Source organism: Mytilus californianus, unplaced genomic scaffold (genome assembly GCF_021869535.1).
Source record: "Mytilus californianus isolate M0D057914Y unplaced genomic scaffold, xbMytCali1.0.p SCAF_8, whole genome shotgun sequence".
NCBI lineage: Eukaryota > Metazoa > Mollusca > Bivalvia > Mytilida > Mytilidae > Mytilus > Mytilus californianus.
In genome coordinates, this window is record NW_026262734.1 from 28,835,847 (window position 1) to 28,862,112 (window position 26,266).

Here is a 26,266-nt window from a genome sequence, read left to right on the forward strand (position 1 = left end):
AGCAGTCATGTGTACTCGTGTGTGACCGAGTAGAGATCGAAAAGTGGTCGAATTAGGTCGATTAGAGATCGGGTATTAGACGAGTTGGTCTCAGATAAAAATCAGTATTAGTCGCAGTGATTGGGAAGTGATCGGGCATTGGTCGAGTTAATCTGGACCACAAATAAAACAGGATGGCGATGATCGGGAAGCGATCGGAGATCAGTCGAGCAAAGGTCGAAATGATCAAGGGGCCTCGGTGGCCGAGTGGTCTAAGTAGTTACTACTGTAATCACTAGCCAGTCAACACTGAGGTTGTGAGTTCGAACCCCGCTCGTGCGGGTGCACTCGACTCCAATCTTAATTGACTAGGATTGTCAGTTTTCCTATCGAAGGTCGGTGGTTTTCTCCGGGCGCTCCGGCTTCCTCCACCAATAAAAACTGGCCGCCACGAAATAGCCCAAAAGCGGTGCTTAAAAGTGGCGTTAAAACACCAAAAATCAAAAATCAATCAATCGAAATGATCAAGTACCAATCGGTAAAATATTTGCCTTCCGACCAAACTCGATCTCTACACGATCCTTTCCCGATCAATTCGACCGCTACTCGACGAATTCCCGATCTCTTCTCGAGTGATTGGCTTCTCGATCCCCACTCGAATATTTTTGACATGTCAAATATTTTTGAGTAGAAATTCAAAACGATGACGAGCAAGGTAGAACATGCATCCCGAACATTCTTGTCGAACGAGTCAGACCAGTCTCCCGATCGCTTAATCTGTCTTGATCGGGCTTAATCGAGTGAATCTGATCGGCAGTGTGAACCTAGCTTTAAATAACTTATCTTTATTATAACTTTAATAATTATTGACCGAGACGACTAGCTTCATATGATATAGTGTCGTTGTTTTTCGCTTCTGCAAAATCCACCTTAACTAATTTATCAATTTGACCATAGTGGCTCTCTGTCTTAATTGTAACATGACAAGTAGATATTACCCATTTCTATAACAGAGACAGGTATCGGCTAAGTTAAGTTTAATATCATTAAGCACATGTTAGTAAAATACAACGAAAACGAAAACGTGTGTACTTTAAGCTTATGGTTTTTGAACAGAGCATGAAGTAGATGGTTCAGAAAAAAATGTCTAATTTGTTTGCCATAGTATCTAATAAAGATTCAATTCTCTAGAAGTGAAACAGTCATTGTTTGAGAACGGAATTTACAAGGTATACTTAATCACACTTACATACAGTAGACGTGTGTCAACGAATAAAATATATGAAAAAAACTTTTGGATTAATTGAACTTTATATTTGTTCATAAAACAATAAATTATAAGCTTTTTCTCCTGCTGTCAAACAGCTTACAATTGATAATGATACTCAATTTCATATCTTTTTATTGACAATACGTTCCTAAGAAAATGCAGTTTAAATTTCATTTGCATTTTCATAAAAGCCGATTCCTCTGCCCTCTGAAATATAAAGATATACAAATAGTTTACGGTGCCGCCACCAACAGATTGTATGCTGTATGCCTCGTATTCTGTGACTTGCTTCGAATGCAATTTAAAAAAGAACAACTGAAATTAGTTCTCTTACCTAAACCTGGTCGGTGGGCTTTCAACTTAAGAGTAGACAATGAAACGTAATAGCTACTGCTAACTTCGGTAATTTTTCTATGTTGTTTAAATCTGATCAAAATTCTGATCTATATTAACTCGCATGCTCGTATATATACGCTCATATGAAGATAACGAAATCAGAGATCTATATTTTAATTAGATTGATGTTGTTTACAACCCTATTTTTGTAGATAATCTTTAACTTCATGTCAATTGTAGTCCAATTTATGCTGAATAAGGCATATAAGTGTGTTAGATGGAGTGATTAACATTTTTCTAATTGCCATTTTGTTTTCATAATACTTTAACAGAAACCCTCCCCCTTTTTCACCGTTTGCAGTCTTCCTTATTTTTATAAAGCAAAGATATACTTAGACCTTCTAATTCAATCCATTCTGCGTTAATATTACACCAGTTTTGGAACAAAGTACAATTTTATGTGCTTCCACACTCACCAAAAGAAAATTGGATATTTACCCAGAAAATCATTACGAAAACCTTCTATCAAAAGACGGAAAAATAACATTTCGGGAGGGCAACTTATAAATGTTAATATCTAAAAAAAAAACATCTCTAGAGATCACTTGTATCGAATCTTATGTAAAAATCCGGAATTTTGAAATTTTAATAGGTCAAGGTCACTATCATTTAACAGCTGAATGAAAATTGTAAATGTGCACCCTATAAGTACAAATGCCAATCTCGAACAATATTTGGCAACATAAATATCAAATTAGTCCTAAATATAGAAACTTTAGTTATAATCCTTTGAATTATTTGAATTTATTTTGCTATAAACGCATAAATGTAGGGACGGCCAGCTGTCTAAACGTGACTCTGCGTTTTCTTTGAAATTTAAGCTTTGACCTTTGACCCAAATTTAAGAAAATCATGACCACTGTAGACAACGACGACATCAATATTTCGATGAGCTTGTACTACACTTTCCAATAATATTAAATACAGCCGTGTGTTATTCCGTTACCCAAATCGACCAAATTCGTTGACTGGGCACCCTACTATGGTGATTGTTATTTTGAAAGTACGTGTTAGTGCACTGAAATCATTTTCTACGTTTTTTTTTGTGGTGGATTAACACAAGTCCAGTGATTCTCTGCATCGTTCAAATGATACACTTTTCTGTTAATTTCCAGTCCATACAGTTATGTTATTGTGCTAAAGTAGTGCAGAGAACTGCTAATCAGCAGTTACTATATGAACACAACATGTTTTCCCGTAGAACATACATTCCTGCAAATTCACTACAGGTTTATTTAGTTTGTATTGAAACCCTATTCCTGGTTTACTCTGTTCTGTGGAGTTAAATGCAAAATTAGAGACAAGAATCATGAAACTATATCGTATTTAATTTTTTTTTAAATTAAATAATTTGATAGAAATATGTGTGTTTTTCAACGTTTATAAAATAATTTACACAGAAAAATTTTAGAAACCGAGATTAACAGATAAACTGTAGCCTAGATGTTTTAGCCGATATCAGATTGAAGTAATGTTCTCTGCAAATAAAAGATGTTTGCTTTATCTATCACAATGAACTTTTTAAAATTAGGACATCCTTGACACATCTGAATTATATTTGGACCAATTAAGGCGACAGTAATTTACCGATGTTAAAAATCTCGTGAATATAATTGTTGATTTCTTCATTATTGTACATTTACATTGACAATCACTTGACATTAAAGTTTAAGTATAGTGTCAAATGTTGGTATTTTTTAAGTGGTGTACTTTTTCGTTCTTAAGTGACACGTGCATATGGTGTTTACATTTCCGGCCTCGTAACTACTGAAGTAGTTTAAATAATTACTATTAATCAATTTATGACTAGAGCGAAACAACTGCTTTAAACGCAACTTTCTATAAATATTAACAGACTTTTAACTGCCAGTACGGTCGATACTTCACAACTATTGTTACATACGAGCAACTATCTTTGGAAGCAACATCTATATCATTTTCCATTAAGCTGGTTCCCGACTGACTACTACTATTTGTTCAGAGCAAAGCGTAAATACAAGCGGATTCCAGTTTATTAATCCATTTCATACCTCAACCTTACGTTGAATGTCACATTAGCTGGTACTACATAAATCAACGGGAGGTTTACTGATAACACTGTCAACTAAGCGTTCAAATATGTTTGGTGTTTTGAATTTCAACCACGCTTCGTATAAATAGTCTGTACTGTTAAAATTGTGACATGATATAATAAAGTTAAAGTCCATTCTCCTTAAATCAGAGTTGACAAATCTATCGTCGTGTAATATCTTTATACCTAATTTCTGTGCGACTAATGATACATACACATCGTCAAGATATATCGGTTTCATATAAGGAAATGCAATTCTCAATTTTCGTACTACATTTATGTGCGTAAGAACAGATCCACCTGAAAGAAACGGCGGCAGAATAAGTGGCTGGTATTCTCTTTCTGATATATACCATTTGCCATATTTTGATTTTCTTGATCTCACCGGATCTCTATTACACTGCTTATGTCCAAACATTACATCTCTACCGGATCTAATTTTTTCACGAGAAAATTTCAACAGGTTTGGTATAGTTACAAAATAATCGTCATCGACAAAAAAGATAAACTGACTGTTTGAACAATTCGATACAACCCAGGCATTAGCCATCAATGTTTTATATATGTTATTCCTGTATTCGTCTTTGAATGAACCTTGAACTATATCTTTGTATTCAGCATATTCGTACCTTACATGTTCATTTAACTCGGTGGAATATCCGAGAAGGAAAACTACTAGTACATTTTCCCTATGACATTTTCCCCATGTGGAGCGAATCGCTTGTCTTTGGTCAAAATGTCCAGTGGAAGACTTAACCAATATTATAAGTTCGATATCAGCTGAACATGTGACACTGAATATTGTGGTATAATGGTTGTACATATTATTTATTGGTTCGCTAGAGGTCATGCCTTTGTCTGTTATCTCATTCACAATATATTGCACATCGTTTAGAGGATAATGATAATGAAATCCATAACAACGTTGCTGTTTCGTTAAAACATCCATATAGAAACAAATCATAAAAGTAAAGAACAGAACAGCTAGAATTATAATGATAAATTCGTTTCTGTGTGATAATGTAGAAAACATTACTATCCTGACGGTTTCTTCGTTCTTTTTAAAGATTTTCAGAAGAACTAACCTAAAAAAGAACTCCAAATTTTAAAAAATATATTAATATTGTACTTGACATCCAAGCTAACTTTATATTTAAGGAGAACATACTAAATAAAAAAATATACATATACCGGACATAAACCGGTAGTACTTATAAAATATATGAAGTATTTTTCAACTGATTAGTGTTACACCACTGTCAAAGGTTAGGGGCTAAAATAAATGTTTAACCCCGCAATATTCATTACGTGAAAGTGTTTTTATCAAGGAGTATGTGGTTTTCTTTTTAGTCGTAGGTCATAATTGTTTTCAATGTAATATAATTATCGTCAAGCAGGACCGTTAGTTTTGCTCTTTAAACTGTTTGACTTTTTGATATCCTGTGGCTTTTTACAACTTACTATACGGTATAAGTCTTTCTCATTGTTGAAGGCCATACGGTCACCCTAAGTTGATTAAATCCTTGACCGTACGTCTTAAGTGGATGGATATCTCATTGGCAAACATATCACATTTCCTTATCTATATGGAATGTAAGGACTGTCTCATGAAATATATAGCAGTTTTTTGTTAATACTTTTGTTCGTTCCTTTAAATTTTCGTGGTGATTTTGTTTATTGATGCATTGGTAACCGTTCTAAAGTGAGGTTACGGTGACATACGTCATAGATTTTGAGCGATGTTACATTGGAATAAGGATCGTTTCAATTTGCAAAGTGACTAGAATATAGAATTATGACGTGTTTATCTATGCTATCCATCAATTAATATTTTCCTGATTTTTCTTTCGCCTAGCTTTATACATATAAAGACAATTAACGTGTTCCTGTGACTTACATGAATATGGTAAACAAATATATAAATTGAGGTGTGTACGTGATGGATTCGTTCGCTTAGCAACCTTTTAAACAAATCAGCTGTTCTCATATCGTTTTCTATATAAAAAAAAAATTGACAACATGATATGGTTATTCTGTTTTAACTTTTTTTTCCATATACCAGAAGGCTATCTCGTAAACTTATAACCAATAGTGTCCTTGAGGAGAACGGGACATCTATTGAATAGTTCCATTTTGAAGTGTTTATAAGGGCGGTAATGTTTGCCCACTGTGCATTAATAAAACGGCAATACTAAAGAAATTGAGAATAACGGCAAACCTTTAATTTTCTCTCCAAGATTTATTTAAAACTTTTCTAAACTCTGGACATATTGTATATAGACACATGGCTATTGCGGAAGACCGTCTAGAAGTCTGAAATTTCATTGACGTATATATGCCGCATAACGTTTTATTCAGAGGCGATCATTTTACAAACATTGGAGAAACGTTAACTAAAATGATTCTGTATTGGGTCGAACAAACTTGTGCTTTCGTATGTAAAGTGACTTGCATGTACAAAGATTGAGGCGTTCAAAAGTTAGAGAAGGGGGGGGGGGGGGCAGCATGGGGTAAAAAGTACGGCATGTTTTAAAGAATCATTTCACTGTTTCTTTTCCTTTTGAAAATATTATTTTTTAATGGTTTGATGAAGAGAAAGGGATTTAAAACGTTATCGTTCTTATTTGTCGGTTCATCTTAACTCAATCTAATTAAAATATAGAACTCTAATTTCTTTATACTCCATCCATATGGAGTTAAACGAAATCAGAGTTCTATATTTTATTTAGATTGATCTAAACTTTGTATCCGCATCTCTTCCTGGGTATAAATAAATGACTTGATTTGTATGGATCTTTTAGAGCTCTTTAGAATCTTAAATAAATTGCGCACTTCCTTTTTTCTTTTCTTTTTTCTTATTAAATGATTTAAATTGGAAGTTTTCCAAAAAAAAAACATGGACTTTTAAAACAGAAAGAAATCTTGTATACGTAGCTCCTCCTTAAGGGCATACGTTACAGTTTTGATCACTCGGTGATTTTTTTACGAAAATATGCATATAAGTCCACTCTGTGTTTTTATTAGATGTATTTCTGCTTTGAGTCGATCTGATGAGTTAAGCCCTTTTCAACTGATTTTATAGCTTGTTCTTATGTTGTACTGTTACATCACTGTCCCATGTTAGGGGAGGGTTGGCGTACCTTCATACTAGTTTAACTCCGCCACATTCTGTATGTGCCTGTCCCAAGTCCGGAGCCTGTAATTCAGTGGTTGTCGTTTGTAGCTGTATATCATATTTGTTTTTCGTTCATTATTTTGTACATAAATCAGGCCCTTAGTTTTCTCGTTTGAATTGTTTTACATTTGTCATTTCGGGGCCTTTTAAGCTGACTATGCAGTTTGGGTTTTACTCATTGTTGAAGGCCGTACGGTGGCCTATAGTTGTTAATTTCTTTGTCAGTTGGTCTCCTGTGGAGAGTTGTCGCATTGGCAATCATTCCACATTTTCTTATTTTTATATTTACAAGCTATTTTTTACCTCGGCAATTCAAATATGTAATACAAAATATACCTTCATGTGTTACTTTTAGAAAAAAATGGGATCAAAACTTTAGACATTTACTTAAAATTGTGTGGACATTTCTATCTTTTGGAGAGACATAACTGATTTAAAGATAAACACAAGCGGAATTTTGTAAAAACATTTGGAATATCTTCTTATCATTAGTGTGCTTTAAATTTGTGAAATAATCCTTTGGAAATAATTCCTTTGTATTAAATGTTCATGATTTTAGGAATACGGCATTTTTTGCTGTATATTTATCTAAATCTAAAAAATTTCATCATTGATTTATTCATAAAAATTTGTACAAATAATCTTCATACGTAATCAAGCCAAATGTCATCTTCAAAAAAAGGGGTCAGTGTGCTGGTTTTCAAGCTAATGATTAAAATCAGTCAAACAATGCATCTTTTCCTGATTGGTCTGTAATTCAACGCAAATTTTACACACAAATTTATAGCGAATTAACTCCTTTATAGAATATTTAATACTAATGCCTTTGTACACCCATTTCCAGAATGCTTTTGAGGGTTTCCCTAGTCAATACATGTATTTAACCATAAACACGCAAGGGTTAAGCATGTAGTCATCACAACTCCGCTAAAACTTCACACTGTTTAATAACAATACCATTTTGCACTTCCTTTTTTACTAGACATTGACCCTACAATGTTTATTTAGCCTTTTTTTCCCACTGAATTGGGCCACTTTGCAAAAGCTTCTTAATTATTACATTTATTTTCATTTTGTTCTCTTGTTTTGAATATGCCTGAAAAATTTGACACTGGACTGCACGTGAACAATAATCAACCAATATGAGTGCTGCACTCACAAGGATTTCTCATTGTCCTTCTCTAATGAGACAAAAAGGGAATGTTCAAGAAGATAAATTCCACTATTCGTTATTTTATTTTAATTCAATTGGCATATGTATCTGCGAGTTGTATATATTATTAATAATCAAAAAAAATATTAAAGAAAAACTGAATGAGCTTTCAAGAACTGTTGAAATTTACCTTTACGTGGAGATATGGGATGGTCTACAGTAAAGACTAAGCAAAATGTTGAAGTTTTGAGACTGTATTTCAAATTTTCAAGTTAAGATGAAAGTAGACGTGTAAAAGTGAAACATTAATTGAGTAAAACAAAACAGCCCTCCCGGCATTCCCCTGTACTGGTATTTATTCGAAAATGTGAACTTAGTTTATTGATGAACGATCAAAATATGACAACCCAACATATGTTTAGCATTGCGAAGTATGGATGCTGAAAAATGGTTAATAAATGGTAATAAACTTAAAACGTTCAGACGGCATCAAAAATATTTTTATCTTAGCAGGTATGTAAGATTCGTAAAGTTTAGAAACAACCTTAGAGTTCTATTAAAATGTTGTTGTGTCCTTTTACCGCTCACCATTGATTATAAATGAAATTGCCCAACTGTTTTTTTAATAAACTGTAATTTTTATTCGGACTTGAGAGAGGAACTTTTTAATGCACACATTCTATTTATTAACGTTTCTATTACCTTGAGTATGGAAGAGAAATTTAATTATAAACACATACCCTCCTTTCTTTGGATAGATTATGATAAAATATTTGTATAATAATAATGATACATTGTTAATGATAACATTGGCATTAAAACAAATTAAAAATGCATGAAAAAAATTGTTTTAATTAACCACAATTTTGATAACAAAATGAAGTCATTTTTGTACAAAAAAAGCATTTTACAACTTTTACTGTAATCGAACATTAGAATGTCAGACATTTCAAAATAAATCTTAAGATGATTGTTTACATCATGGTTGATCGTTAAAGGCCAAAGAATCAATACTTGGTATAGCCTCCATTCTCACGGATAACCGCCTCTAAACGTCTTCTTATGCCTGCCACCAATTGACGAATTTGTTGCTGAGGTAACCGCCACCATTCCTGATGAAGGGCATTGTCTAATTCATCAAGTATCTGAAGGGGGGGGGGGGGTATCCTTTCGCGCACTTTACGTCCAATTATGTCCCATATATGCTCAATAGGGTTCAAATCCGGGCTACAAGCAAGCCAAGGAAGATTTGTTATTGCTTCTCCACGCAGATAATCGATAATGCATGCATTTAATTGGCCTGAGGTTAAAAGTGTCTCATATGTCTTGTAAGACAGGATTTCTTTTTATAATGCTTTTATCTGGTGTATGCTACTTTATCGTGTAATATTAGATTTTAAATCCCGTAAACTAGAATCCCAGTTTGTTTTGTCATTATAGACTTCTTCCAAGAAGCAATTTATAAACGCCATATACAATTAGTGTGTTTTTCTAATTAATTATTTAATCCGTAATTAAACATTCTAAATTTTTTCATAACTTTCATTGGAAAATGGTCCAATTCTCCATATAAAAAACAGTTGGCATAGTTTTGCCAAACTTTGAAATGTAGCGAAAAACAGTTATGAATTATCTAAACCTCTTAACCTCGATTGAAACCCCATATTTCCGAAGCATAACTTAGAACACATAAATGTCAAGTATTTCTATTTATTTTTAATTCGACTAGAACGAACCTTTATCTGAGTGTAATCATGCCAATAAATTCGCAATGAACCCTGTTGAGCCACACTTTTCTCGGTCTGTTAGAACTTTCCATTGAAATAATATATCATACCTAGATATATACAATAAAATTGATCGTTGTAGAAAAACGGACATCAATGGTTGCCATTCATTTTCTAAATACAGCATTTTTCGTTTTATCTTCACTTCAATGTTGCATTTATTACAATATATTAGAAAGGAAAATAACAAAAATACCGAGTTCCAAGGAAAATTCAAAACGGAAAGTCCCTTATCAAATGGTAAAATCAAAAGCTCAAACACATCAAACGAATGGAAAACAACTGTCATATTCCTGACTTGGTACAGGTATTTCCTCATGTAGAAAATTGTGGATTAAACCTGGTTTTATTGGCACAGGACGTTTACGCTTTTTTACTTGTAACACGATAGGACAAACTTGCGCTCAAAACACTATGGACATTTGCACTTTAAATTTTGATACACCTGTATTAAATTGACCGGACATTTGCGCGTTTTACCTATAGTCGTCTACCTGTAATTTTAAAGAGTTGTAATCATTACGTAAATTTAACTTATATTTGTCGTTAGTTAGTTCACATTGACACAGTCTTAAACATAGAGTTCAAAGTTATAGAGACAGGTAACTAAAACAATGGATATTACATCCCAACTCTTTTGTTCTAACTGATCACCCTATCTTGAGTTTCTTTGTTCTGCATGCTTTCATTTGTTCTGTAGCATTTTGGCGGGAATGTCGAACACACAATAAAACTTATTTATTTATGCGGAATAAAGACTAACTTTCAAAATTATTCTAGTAAAAATCCATTAAATTTTCAGTGTCTGTGCAGGGAATCGAACTCAAGACCTCAAGCATATGAAGCCACGATTCATACCCCTACACCAGGACGACTGAATACAAACTCGCTGTTAATTTTAACATTGTATCCGGGGCTCATAAAGGGTATATACTACATAGTAATATATAAAATATATTATAATTATTGTATGGCATTCTGAACTAGATGTTATGACGCGTATAAATGTTTGTTCATATAGTATAGAAAAGCTGGGATGTAAAATAGTTACTTGGTGTGTCAGTGTAAGGGGTCATAAGAAGCAAATATTGTAAAAACGCAAATGTCCTATATTAAAAGCGCAAATGTCCTTTTTTGAAAAGCGGTAAACCTCTCACTTGTATGACAGTCGCAAAGAATTCCATTATGATGACAACAATGTTTGAGCATTAAAACAGTTTTAATATCCAAAAGTTGGCCAGGTTACTGATTAGAAAGATTAAAAATAGGAAATACTAGCATGTGAAATTGGTTAGTAACCTTATCTGCAAAGTACTGTTGAAATAAGTAATTTATTAGCGGTCATGACGATTCTTGAATGCTATGAATTATAGGAAAGGTGATTTCTGGGTGGAAAGCCTACCATTTATATTTATTATATTTTGTTCCTCGTGCAGATTTATATCAAAAACTATGATCAAAGCTTCTACCTTTACCCATGGTCATGGGAAATATAAATTATATGAATTGCACTATTGAAAAGTCTGAGAAGGGAAATAAATTCATAATCTACAGCACAATTGATTGTTAATATCAGATCAATTTGATATTGAATTTCAAGTTCACTCAGTATGGTAAACGTTAGTGTCCAAGTTGTATGACATTTTGTTAGTAAAACATACAATTTTGAAATGTGTATCCTGTTTTCGGGTTAATCACTTTCTTCATGAATTGCGCGATTGATATGTGGAAAGCTACTAAATGCCAGGGCTGATTTGCATAAAACCACTTAAGTTAAGATATAAATTCGTAGTACTAATTTATCGCAGGACATGTACAAAAATCCGTCAGGTCGGAACAAATCTTAACTTAAGTAATTTTATGCATATCAGCCCTGATATGGTTTTTCTGATTTGCATAATATTAATTAACTATAACCTTCATGCAGATTGCTATGGGTTAGGGGCGTACATATTTTTATGCACCACGAAAACAAATCTGAATGTATTGTCGTCGCTTTTTCCGTCCGTGGTTCTGAAACAAATGGTGTTCATGTGAATATTTGAGTTTCCCTTGTCTAATTTAAACTAAATTATTACAGAAGGAAGAATATTAGAAAGGGCAAGTACGGAAGTCGGTTACTATACAAGGTTACTGTTTTTGTTGAAAAAAAATAGTTTCCGGAAAGCTCGAAGATATAGGAAAGCCAAATAACGCAATCAACTTTCAGATCAATAGATCTTAGGTTAAGCTTATGTCTATTCGATCATGCATTCAGAAGCGCATTCAGAAACTACGACGTACTATAAGCACAAGGGTTTCTAACCCATTCAAGAACTCGGATGTTGTGGATGCTTTATCCTCCTTGCATGACAAATATGTCGTTGTTCCAGCAGATAAAGCCTCCAATAATATTGTCTTCGCATGTAAAATCCATTATTTGCAATGCCTCACAGAAGAGCTTGTAATAAACAGCACAACTGGTAATCCTACATATTCTTTAACATCTTTAACATCATTTACAAAGAATGAAATTTTACAAAATCACAAATCTGTCCTTCTTTTATATGGTATTAACATCAAAGAAAACGATGAAAATCTACCGTCATCATACTGGATACCAAAACTTCATAAAACTCCGTATAAAGAACGATACATAGCTGGATCATAACATCTATGTCGTCTGTCTGCTAAGTACCGAACGTGACCTATTCCCGAATATGACTGTTATACCGAGAGTGAATTTACATTGCTATACGACGTGTCTCGGTATTTTGTACATCCAACATTCATGTATTTATATTTGATGTTTTTGTTATGGTTTCGGTTGAATAATGTGTTATGTCGTATCGTTTGTTGTCCAAATAATTATAAAATTGCCTTTCCATACCATCATTGTCATGAAAATTGGTTGGACGAATATTGTGAAAATAATTGTATAAAGTTCGAGATTGCATGTTAGTTACGTCAGCGCGTCACTGTTTTTGATATACTGTGGTAATTTTCGTTGATGGAATATGTTCGTTGTTGTTCTGTGGTTTGCATGTTGTGTGGACTATTATACTATTTGTTTGTGTGTTTCTCTGTTATGCATGTTCTTGCGTGTGTTTGTGCTGTATTTCTGTCACGTAGTGTTTTAACGATATTTGTTAACATTGTCATAAAGCTGGAGGTTTGGCATGCCATGGAACCAGGTTCAACCAACCATTTGTTCTTAAAATGTCCTGTACCAAGTCTGGAATATGGCAGTTGTTCGTTTCTATGTTTGTTGGCGTTTGTTTTTGTTGCACTTCGGTGTTCCTGTTGTTCCTTTATTTTCTCTTTTAGTTGATGTGTTTCCCTCGGTTTTGGTTTGTAACCGGGATTTGTTTTCTCACAATCGATTTATGACTTTTGAACACCGGTATACTACTGTTGCTTTTATTTATAGATGCTAAAATGAAGTCTGAAAATATAGCAATATAAGGTACATGTATAAGATTTTAACAAAAGTTACATAGATATAAGAAGATGTGGTATGAGTGCTAATGAGACAACTCTCCATCCAAGTCACAATTTGTAAAAGTAAACCATTATAGGTCAAAGTACGGCCTTCAACACGGAGCCTGCATAGTCCATAGCAGCATAGAGAGGAAGCTTAAAATAACTGCGTTGCATAAATTCTTAGATATCTTGGTTTCTAGATGAAATCTTTTAATTAAGGTCCTTTAATTTTCAGATGTATTTTTATTTGGCTTCTTTCATAGATTTGGCTGGCAAACTTCGGTCATATGGCGGAAAAAAAACTAAAGGCCCAAGTAGGTGTTTCTGTAAACAAATGTTCATAAGGAAGCATTTATAACACATGAAAACTTAATAAAAATTAAAATTTCATAAGAATATTGGTTTCTAGATGAAACATCTTGAAATGTGCGGGTTTTTTTTATTCTTAAAACTTTTAGAATAAAATTGGCAGTATTACTTGGCATGTAACACAACTTGGCGGGTTAACCAGTGTCTGAGGACCTGACATTTTTTCACGGTCATCCTCAAAAAGTGTTTTTTCTGTATAGTGGCTCTATAGAAATTGTTGAGAACAGTTTTGTTTTAACACTAGTCGAAATGATTTTATATGGCAAATATAGTCCTCAATAAGTTGCGTTGATTTTTGTTTTTGCTTTTTTGTTTTTGTTTTTGTCACAAGAGTGTGAAATTTTCGATACTAACATATATTTGCTACAGGTAAAAATATTACCGATATGGGTAGATGATTTCTTTATCCTCAAGTATACCTTTTTGCACCTGTGAAATACAAGACAGTCCATTTTACTTACTGTCATTAAGTATGCGGTTAAGGGAGCATGTACATTGCAAATGTTTTTCTTGTCCTTATGTTCCTTCTGGTCACCTAGTTCCTGAAAGAGGGGCGAAAGATACCAGAGGGACAGTCAAAATCATAGATCGAAAATAAACTGACATCGCCATGGCTAAAAAATAAAAAGACAAACAGACAAATAGTAGTACACAAGATACAACATAGAAAACTAAAGACTTAGCAACACGAACTCCACCAAAAACTGGGGTGATGTATTTGTACATCTTTGTCTTTCAGTTTTGAGCTTTTTTTTAGCGTTCCTGATGCAGGTACATCTTAAAAAGCACTTCGGAGGCACCACATTTATAATTGTTTATCAATAAAGTGTTCATGTTTACTTAGGATAATCAATGTTCCATAATTTATCTCATCATAAAAATAAGGAGATGTGGTAAGCTTGTCAATGATATAACTATCTGCCATAACCCAAATTGACGTGGATGTAAGTAACTGTGGGTCACCTTCAACAATAAGCCAAACCCATACCAAAATTTATGACAAAACAATAAACGAAAAACAAATAAGAGAGCAACCAACGACTATCAATGATTATAAATTTGAATTATTTATCAGGTGTGTTGACAATATGTTTTGACTTTTAAAGTCTTGCAATGGTTATTTTGAGCTATTATGTTTAATAATATTTCAATATTTAACGACAGATCGTCATACCAATATACCGCATTATCACAGATTTAATATAACCTTTTTTACATCGATTTCATTTCAGTTAGTGCATGTCTATTGGACGACTTAAATTTACAGATATTAGTACAAAAATCAATAGGAAAAAGGAGTATGTAGGTGGTGGCTGTGGATGAAACAACATTATATAGTAACTACATATATCATAGAAAGCGCCCTCATTCATTTGCTTCATCTTGACAGATACTGGGACGTCATCAAGGATGAACCACAGTTAAAAGTAACATAATGGTTTCTTACAGGTAAATTATAGTCTAATCACTGAAATAAAGAACGGGTACAACAATAGAATCACGTCACAACAATGTTTTAATACAAAGGACATGATTTCCTTCGTCGTGTTTGCAAGATGTCATACACATCTCTTTACATTTTCTATGATATGTAATATTGATTCAGTATTCCTGAAATAACTTGATGAATGAGATTTTAAATATCATAAATCAATTCGGATTATCAGATATGTCATAATTTTTTCAGCTACTGGCACACCGTGAAATATCAAGTGCGTTAGAGCAATTTTAAGGAAGACAACGATTAATATTATTCAATCACTTCTAAGCGACCAAGAGTTGTCTCCGTTAAATAATAGTTTGGAATCGATATACATGGTTCTTTAAAGATTTTTCGACGTAATACTATCATTTAAAGCATAACACATGAAACGTTTTTGACAAAATCAAATGTTATTCTTTTATAGAAAATTAATTTTAAGATTGAAGGAATGGACAGTGTTTGCCTTAACTTCAGTTTTTAGGTAGGACATGACGTAGGAAAATCATTAATTTTGTAAACATTTTATTTTCGGCGTTAAAACAAAATTTTCTGCATATGTAAACATTATTACCGTATGTATTTCTTTAAGAGAGACTACTTGGTGTCATGATAAGATACGTCGAAATTTACGAAACAACCATTAAATCGTATATTACAAATATTCGTAATATATATAGAAAAACTATATTACAGATATTCGTAATATTGATTATTACGTCTTTTTGTAATATAGGCCTTATATTACGCAGATCTGTAATGTTACTATTTGTCGTAATATTACAAGTTTGAGTAACATTACGAATAACAATAATCGCCTTGACTGATCATCAGCATATATAGATTAAACAGTTCAATTTAATGGAGGTTGCACTGTACATTAAATTTTAACGCTGTCACATGTTTATGCCTTTTCAAGGTGATAATTTGGTATATCGGTGACGGATCTTTGATAGTCCATGTTAAAAGAGTAGGTGCGGTAAAGGTTCTATTTTGCCCCGATATTAAGTCCATTATTTCAAGATGGAAAGTTTAACAAGTTGGTTCATCAACATATGATAATGTTAAATGGAACGATGTTTGTCGAGCTTTTCTTGTCAATCGTTGACATTTTTACCCAAATAGGTCAAACATATGGTTCTTGTTAAAATTTGGATTTCCTGTTCTTTTTTATTTTTTTAACAATATTTTGGAGGGATTTCGACAAAATTGACGTATTAGGAAAAGAAATAAAGCACAGGGTTAAAATATATATATATAAATATATATTCAAGTCAAACAGATTGTTTGTCGATAAATATGCTATATGTTTCTAGTTCGATCGTAAGAACCATGCGGAAATTGAACTGGTATCGCTCGATTTATTTTGAAAATTGAAATTTATGGCAATCTTGACGTCGTTTACGGAAGTCTGGTAGGTATATACTTTTTATTTGAACTATGATAAGTTGTGATAATGGTAATTTAATCATAATTCGAAATTAAAGCTAGAAATAAAGACCATAATGGTATCTTATCAAACCTTTTCCTTTATTCACACTTCTTCCCGAATCGCGATTTAGAGTTTGACATGTTGTGTATAAATTCATGTCTATTGCTGAAGATCTTTTGTTGACCCCAAAAAATCTTGGTTTTTTATGGGTCGCTTGTTGCTATCACTTTAGGTATACATCACCACTACATTTTTTTAGATTGAGAGTGATTCGATCGTCATGCATAGTCACATCATAGTATATTATAATTTTAATTGGTATTGACCGAGACGATCAGCTTCATATGATATAGTCTCGTTGTTTACCGCTTCTTCAAAATCCACATTAACCAATTAATCAATTTGACCAATGTGGCTCTCTGTCCTAACTGTGCCATGACAAGTAGATATTACCTATAACTATGGTCTTTCAATTTTGAGGATTGTTGGTTTGAATAATTATCTGCAATAAAAAAAGTATAACAAAAATGTCGAACTCAAAGTATTTCCGTTTTTTTCTTTTAGTCCTGTTCCTAATTCAGGAATCGTTATGATGAAGCTATAGCATTGCATCAAATGTACCTCAAAAACGATTACCGACAACGCGTACGAATACACAACGTTTCAATTCAATCGTATCCCATTTGGTGTTTTTAGTTATTCGTGTTGATCTCAAATAAGTGATAGAAATAATATCAGAACTTATATACTGAATGGTAGTTCATGAATAAAATTAGATTTTTCATATTATATATAATACTAATCAGAAAACTAAAGATTGAGCACGGGGACAACAGTCAAAAATAGGGAGAGGTAATAACAACTACAAATGTACTCCTGTTTGGTCAACAATTCCGTCTCCTCTATCACACACGTCTTGTAGCTCCTTTTTGAATCCGTTGATGAAATATATCCGGTGAAATAGAGAAAGCGTCACAAAATAGAAGATTCGCAAATATATTTGTCTAACCCTTAGACATTATCAAATGCATGAACCATCTGCACAGGCATGTTAAATCTCTAACCCTAATGCATGACCGAATATGAGAGTTTCAAATGAAAGCAGTTGTTCCAGGCACTGGTAAGAACTCATCATATATAATAGGGTAAAAATTTTGTACGGCAGACGCGCGTTTCTTCTATACAAAAGACTCATCAGTGTCGCATATAAGAGGACATAAAATTCTGAAAGCAATTACATTACGTCATTTACTTTTGTAAACATATATATTTTTAAAGAATGAAACTGTAATTTCACTTAAAACCGAGAAAACGATTGTTGTATGACTGTCAATTGATTATTACCCACCAAAAAGGCCACATATACGTGTAAAAGAATGCTTAAATATGCATCTTTTAACAGACCTTGACAAAGTTCCATACATTGTTTTTTAAGATATAAAAGTCCCAAGTAAATCTAACAGAGACAGGTATCGGCTTAGTTACGATAAACATCATTAAGCAATTAATAATAAAATACAACGAAAACGCTTGTACTTTAAGCTCGTGGTTTTTGAAGAGAAGCATGAAGTAGATGGTTCAGAACAAATGTCACATTTGATTGATATATTATCTAATAAGGCTTCAACTCTCTAGAAGTGAAACAATCATTGTTTGAGAACGGATTTTACAAGGTATACTTAATCACACTTACATACAGTAAACGTGTGTCAACGAATACAATATATGAAAAAAACTTTTGGATTAATTGAACTTTATATTTGCTCATAAAACAATAAATTATAAGATTTTTTCTCCTGCTGTCTAAACACTAACAATTGATAATGATACTCAAATTCATGTCTTTTTATTGACAATACTTCTTAAGTAAATGCAGTTTGAATTTCATTTTCAAGAGAAAGATAAATAATCGGCGTTACTTATAGAAACGTAGTATATATAATGATGAAACAGTGAAAATGGTTGACACAAACGTACTTAAGTGTAACCGTCCTTACTCTATTTTTACCTGTTCAAATCGGTACATTTTTATTTTAGCAAACATTATTATTTTTGTCGTATAACATTCATCTTCAGAAAGTGCAACGCAATGCATAACTTAACAAGGTCATTCTCTTTACATGCATCAGCATACTTACATAAGTTATAGACATCATTTCAAATGTGAAAAAGGGGGGCTATAATACTGTTTGAGGGTCTGGCTGTTCTTTATTTTTTTTCTGTAACGCCCATCTGCGACGTGGCGCCTATAAAGTGCGAAACAAAACGGGAGAAAAGAAAAAAAAGAAGTTAAAAAGAAACACAAAACGAAGCGAAAAGAAATAAAACGAAATAAAAATGAATCAAAATGTTATATTATGATAACGAATTATATATATATAAAGTGCCTAGAAAACCAAACTAACAATGTTAGAGTAGATTGTTAGGTTGATTTCCTAGGCAGTTTATAAATATTATAACGCCTGGTATTTCTTAATCATAAGAAATTCAATTTACAAAGTATAATTTACAGTTGTCACTACACATAGGCAGACATCTCTCTGTCTGTCTCTCTCTCTCTCTAACTGTGCTTGGTTTCTTCTATTGAACATAAATATGAACCCTTGCTCAAAAGACTGGATGTATAATAATCTTCTTTTCCTACACTGGAATGCAAACCGAATTTTTCAGAAATTAATAAGGCATAGAAAATTCTTTACAGAAGACCGTGCTCATTTGTTTCATATCGTATGAAAAATATGTCCCGATCGTGGGAGGATTTCTCTGATTTTCATAAAATCTTCTCCTTTCAGTCACTAAATCCAGTCATTTGTATTATGAACGAATGAAGCAAATCGTACATTCAACACGTTTAACAAAGGGCCGAATACTAATATATTTTATATTATCATAAACTGTTATAGTTTTAATCTTCTTTCAACCTTTTTGATCTATTTCTAGTCATTTTGTTGATTCCTTTTTCGTCTAGTTTGTTTTTTCGTTGATGCCCTTTCTTTTTTGTTTCTTTCCGTTTCTATTTCGTTTCGCATTTTATAAGAACCCTGCGACGCTCATATTATGGCATTGGATAGTTACTACACCCTTAAATAGAAATGCATTGATTTTTATATCTAGGAGAAAATGGCATGTGAATTGCAATTGTTTAACGTTTTGCTCTGACATTATATTTAATTATAGTCAAAGTTTTACTTTTCGAACATTATGATTTATTTGGGATATGTAATCACAGGAAATGGTGTCAGAAGAGGAGGTTTGAAATTCAAGGATAAACTTTAGTTTAAGCTTTTCAAGCTTGTATCTTCTTTATATGATGTTACACAATGTACAGCGCCGTTATACTTATATAAAAAGCATATCATCCTTTTGTGCCCATGTTCTAAGGCGACATTCTAAGCTTTAAAAAAACTTCTATCGATGTCATTAATACTTTAGCCACTAGTGTATACTTAACACGTGCAATTATTTTTCGACTTATACATTTATATGATCCATATTTTGAAAATCAAAAATAATTTTAAAGTAAATGCAATCTTTTTAATGAAATCACTTGTCATTTTCGTCCCATGTTTTAAAAACCAGTTTTTAAAGCTTGTATAGCTTGCTGTTCGGTGTGAGCCAAGGCTCCGTGTTGAAGGCCGTACTTTGATCAATACTTGTTTACTTTTTACACATTGTGACTTGGATGGATAGTTGTCTCATTGGCACTCATACCACATCTTCTTATTTATAAGTACATATCTTTACCAATTTGATAATTAAAAATGTTCGTATTGACCATTGAACGTCTGATCCTGAAATTCATTCATACCACATCCATTAAGTTGTCTACGGTATAGAATGAGTACTATCCTTCGGACTACTGCCGTTCGGTAGTAACACTCTTGCTAAAATGAGACGTCCGTTTGGGTATGCGGGATGTACAAATACATGTACGCAGCCACGTTTGATCGCAGTTGGAACGTTAAATCTGCTTTGTCGAGTGAGTGTGCCAATGAACCCTTGTAACAGTTTTTTGGTGGGTCCGTAGATGTCCCATAGCAGGGTACTGCTCCATACAAAAATTACCATAATTTTCAAGTAGCACTCGAAATTCTCGTCCTTCATCCCTGTCGATCAACTTTTCATAACCTACGTTTTGCATAAATTGTTAATTTGTTCTCGTCCGGAATATTCATGAAACATTTGTCACTGAACTTTAAGCATACAACAAGCATGTAACTACTGAAGTAGTTTAATTAATTACTATTAATCATTTTATCACTAGAGCGTAACAACTGTTTTAAACGCAACCTTCTTTAAATATTAACAGACTTTTAAGTGCCAGTACGGTCGATACTTCATAACTATCGTTACATACGAGCAACTATCTTTGGAAGCAACATCTATATCATTTTCCATTAAGCTGGTTCCCGACTGACTACTACTCTTTTTGTTCAGAGCGAAGCGTAAATACAAGCCGATTCCAGTTTATTAATCCATTTCATACCTCAACCTTACGTTGGATGTCATATTAGCTGGTACTACATAAATCAGCATGAACACTGCCAACTAAGCGATCAAACATGTTTGGTGTTTTGAATTTCAACCACGCTTCGTATAAATATTCTGTACTGTTAAAATTGTGACATGATATAATAACGTTAAAGTCCATTCTCCTTACCTCAGCGTTGACAAATCTTTCGTCGTGTAATATATTTATACCTAATTTCTGTGCAACTAATGATACATACACATCGTCAAGATATATCGGTTTCATATAAGGAAATGCTATTCTCAATTTTCGTACGACATTTATGTGAGTAAGAACAGATCCACCTGAAAGAAACGGCGGCAGAATAAGTGGCTGGTATTCTCTTTCTGATATATACCATTTGCTATATTTTGATTCTCTTGATCTCACCGGATCTCTATTACATTGCTTATGTCCAAACATCACATCTCTACCGGATCTAATTTTTTCACGAGAAAATTTCAACAGGTTTGGTAAAGTTACAAAATAATCGTCATCGACAAAAAAGATAAACTGACTGTTTGAACAATTCGATACAACCCAGTCATATGCCATCAATGTTTTATATATGTTATTCCTGTATTCGTCATTAAATGAACCTTGAACTATATCTTTGTATTCAGCATATTCGTACCTTGCATGTTCAACAAACTCGGTGGAATATCCTAGAAGGAAAACTACTCGTACATTTTCCCCATGACATTTTCCCCATGTGGAGCGAATCGCTTCTCTTTGGTCAAAATGTCCAACGGAAGACTTAACTAATATTATAAGTTCGATATCAGCTGAACATGTGACACTGAATATTGTGGTATAATGGTTGTACATATTATTTATTGGTTCGCTAGAGGTCATGCCTTTGTCTTTTATCTCATTCACAATATATTTCACATCGTTTAGAGGATAATTATAATGAAATCCATAACAACGTTGCTGTTTCGTTAAAACATCCATATAGAAACAAATCATAAAAGTCATTAAAAGAACAGCTAGAATTATAATGATAAATTCGTTTCTGTGTGATAATGTAGAAAACATTACTATCCTAACGGTTTCTTCGTTCTTTTTAAAGATTTTCAGAAGAACTAACCTAAAAAAGAACTCAAAATTTTAAAAAATATATTAATATTGTACTTGACATCCAAGCTAATTTTATATTTAAGGAGAACATACTAAATAAAAAAATATACATTTACCGGACATAAACCGGTAGTACTTATAAAATATATGAAGTATTTTTCAACTGATTAGTGTTACACCACTGTCAAAGGTTAGGGGCTAAAAAAAAATGTTTAACCCCGCAATATTCATTACGTGAAAGTGTTTTTATCAAGGAGTATGTGGTTTTCTTTTTAGTCGTAGGTCATAATTGTTTTCAATGTAATATAATTATCGTCAAGCAGGACCGTTAGTTTTGCTCTTTTAACTGTTTGACTTTTTGATATCCTGTGGCTTTTTACAACTTACTATACGGTATAAGTCTTTCTCATTGTTGAATGCCATACGGTCACCCTAAGTTGATTAAATCCTTGACCGTTGGTCTTAAGTGGATGGATATCTCATTGGCAAACATATCACATTTCCTTATCTATATGGAATGTAAGGACTGTCTCATGAAATATATAGCAGTTTTTTGTGAATACTTTTGTTCGTTCCTTTAAATTTTCGTGGTGATTTTGTTTATTGATGCATTGGTAACCGTTCTAAAGTGAGGTTACGGTGACATACGTCATAGATTTTGAGCGATGTTACATTGGAATAAGGATCGTTTCAATTTGCAAAGTGACTAGAATATAGAATTATGACGTGTTTATCTATGCTATCCATCAATTAATATTTTCCTGATTTTTCTTTCGCCTAGCTTTATACATATAAAGACAATTAACGTGTTCCTGTGACTTACATGAATATGGTAAAAAAATATATAAATTGAGGTGTGTACGTGATGGATTCGTTCGCTTAGCAACCTTTTAAACAAATCAGCTGTTCTCATATCGTTTTCTATATAAAAAAAAATTGACAACATGATATGGTTATTCTGTTTTAACTTTTTTTTCCATATACCAGAAGGCTATTTCGTAAACTTATAACCAATAGTGTCCTTGCGGAGAACGGGACATCTATTGAATAGTTCAATGTTGAAGTGTTTATAAGGGCGGTAATGTTTGCCCACTGTGCATTAAAAAAACGGCAATACTAAAGAAATTGAGAATAACGGCAAACCTTTAATTTTCTCTCTAAGATTTATTTAAGACTTTTCTAAACTCTGGACATATTGTATATAGACATATGGCTATTGCGGGAAACCGTCTAGAAGTCTGAAATTTCATTGTCGTATATATGCCGCATAACGTTTTATTCAGAGGCGATAATTTTACAAAACATTGGAGAAACGCTAACTAACATGATTCTGTATTGTGTTGAACAAACTTGTGCTTTCGTATGTAAAGTGACTTGCATGTACAAAGATTGAGGCGTTCAAAAGTTAGAGAAGTTGAATATCAACTTAATTGTTTCAATTGTAAGAGAATATCTCTTGATTTTTTAGTTCATTTTAGGGGGGGGGGGGGGGGGGGGGGCAGCATGGGGTAAAAAGTAGGCATGTTTTAAAGAATCATTTCACTGTTTCTTTTCCTTTTGAAAATATTATTTTTTAATGGTTTGATGAAGAGAAAGGGATTTAAAACGTTATCGTTCTTATTTGTCGGTTCATCTAAACTCAATCTTATTAAAATGTAGAACTCTAATTTCGAAATCAGAGTTCTATATTTTAATTAGATTGATCTAAACTTTGTATCCGCATCTCTTCCTGGGTATAAATAATTGACTTGATTTGTATGGATCTTTTAGAGCTCTTTAGAATCTTAAATAAATTACGCACTTCCTTTTTTCTTTTCTTTTTTCTTATTAAATGATTTAAATTGGAAGTTTTCCACAAATAAAACATGGACTTTTAAAACGGAAAAAAATCTTGTATACGTAGCTCCTCCTTAAGGGCATACGTTACAGTTTTGATCACTCGGTGATTTTTTTACGAAAATAAGCATATAAGTCCACGCTGTGTTTTTGTTAGATGTATTTCTGCTGTGAGTCGATCTGATGAGTTAAGCCCTTTTCAACTGATTTTATAGCTTGTTCTTATGTTGTACTGTTACACCACTGTCCCAGGTTAGGGGAGGGTTGGCGTGCCTTCAAACTAGTTTAACTCCGCCACATTCTGTATGTGCCTGTCCCAAGTCCGGAGCCTGTAATTCAGTGGTTGTCGTTTGTAGCTGTATATTATATTTGTTTTTTGTTCATTATTTTGTACATAAATCAGGCCGTTAGTTGTCTCGTTTGAATTGTTTTACATTTGTCATTTCGGGGCCTTTTAAGCTGACTATGCAGTTTGGGTTTTACTCATTGTTGAAGGCCGTACGGTGACCTATAGTTGTTAATTTCTTTGTCAGTTGGTCTCTTGTGAAGAGTTGTCGCATTGGCAATCATTCCACATTTTCTTATTTTTATATTTACAAGCTATTTTTTACCTTGGCAATTCAAATATGTTATACAAAATATACCTTCATGTGTTACTTTTAGAAAAAAATGGGATCAAAACTTTAGACATTTACTTAAAATTGCGTGGACATTTCTATCTTTTGGTGAGACATAACTGATTTAAAGATAAACACAAGCGGAATTTTGTAAAAACATTTGGAATATCTTCTTATCATAAGTGTGCTTTAAATTTGTGAAATAATCCTTTGGAAATAATTCCTTTGTATTAAATGTTCATGATTTTAGGAATACGGCATTTTTTGCTGTATATTTATCTAAATCTTAAAAATTTCATCATTGATTTATTCATAAAAAATTGTACAAATAATCTTCGTACGTAATCAAGCCAAATGTCATTTTCAAAAAAAGGGGTCAGTGTGCTGGTTTTCAAGCTAATGATTAAAATCAGTCAAACAATGCATCTTTTCCTAATTGGTCTGTAATTCAACGCAAATTTCACACACAAATTTATAGCGAATTAACTCCTCCTGAACAATTCATTGTATTAAATAGAATATTTAATACTAATGCCTTTGTACACCCATTTCTAGAATGCTTTTGAGGGTTTCCCTAGTCAAAACATGTATTTAACCATAAACACGCAAGGGTTATAGGCATGTAGTCATCACAACTCCGCTAAAACCACTGATTGAAATTTTATGAAACCTTCACAATGTTTAATAACAATAACATTTTGCACCTCCTTTTTTACTTGACATTGACCCTTCAATGTTTATTTAGCCTTTTTTTCCCACTGAATCGGGCCACTTTGCAAAAGCTTCTTAATTATTACATTTATTTTCATTTTGGTCTTGTTTTGAATATGCCTGAAACATTTGACACTGGACTGCACGTGAACAATAATCAACCAATATGAGTGCTGCACTCACAAGGATTTCTCATGGTCCTTCTCTAATGAGACAAAAAGGGAATGTCCAAGAAGATAAATTCCACTATTCGTTATTCTATTTGAATTCAATTGGCATATGCGCTCAAAACACTATGGGCATTTGCGCTTTAAGTTTTGATACACCTGTATTAAATTGACCGGACATTTGCGCTTTTTACCTATAGTCGTCTACCTGTAATTTTAAAGACTTGTAATCATTACGTAAATAAATTCAACTTATATTTGTCGTTAGTTCACATTGACACAGTCTTAAACATATGGTTTAAAGTTATAGAGACAGGTAACGGTATTACATCCCAACTCTTTTGTTCTAACTGATCACACTATCTTGAGTTTCTTTGTTCTGCATGTTTTCATTTGTTCTGTAGCATTTTGGCGGGAATGTCGAACACACAATAAAACTTATTTATTTATGCGGAATAAAGACTAACTTTCAAAATTATTCTAGTAAAAATCCATTAAATTTTCAGTGTCTATGCGGGGAATCGAACTCAAAACCTCAAGCATATGAAGCCACGATTCATACCCCTACACCAGGACGACTGGATACAAACTCGCTGTTAATTTAACATTGTATCCGGGGCTCATAAAGGGTATATACTATATAGTAATATATAAAATATATTATAATTATTGTATGGCATTCTGAACTAGATGTTATGAAGCGTATAAATGTTTGTTCATATAGTATAGAAAAGCTGGGATGTAAAATAGTTACTTGGTGTGTCAGTGTAA

The 26,266-nt window shown here is 32.9% G+C and overlaps 1 protein-coding gene across 1 annotated transcript; it reads right to left on the reverse strand.

Annotated features, from left to right (window-relative positions):
• Window positions 1–2,823: 2,823 nt before the first annotated feature.
• On the reverse strand, window positions 2,824–22,097 carry LOC127710539 (beta-1,3-galactosyltransferase brn-like). The gene is made up of 2 exons (XM_052216474.1): window positions 21,276–22,097; window positions 2,824–3,902 (listed from the first exon to the last, which is right to left on the reverse strand). The coding sequence occupies exons 1-2, from the start codon at window positions 22,060–22,062 to the stop codon at window positions 3,700–3,702; spliced, it is 990 nt and encodes a 329-aa protein (XP_052072434.1). The 5' UTR covers window positions 22,063–22,097; the 3' UTR covers window positions 2,824–3,699.
• Window positions 22,098–26,266: the final 4,169 nt, after the last annotated feature.

Bases quoted from the DNA above. Each gene is read 5' to 3' on its own strand.
- LOC127710539 (XM_052216474.1), bottom strand. From the start codon at position 22,062: ATGACTTTTATGATTTGTTTCTATATGGATGTTTTAACGAAACAGCAA. The intron at 3,903-21,275 runs GTATAAATATAT...CACAGAAATTAG, and splicing joins ATTAGTTGCACAGAAATTAG to GTATAAAGATATTACACGAC.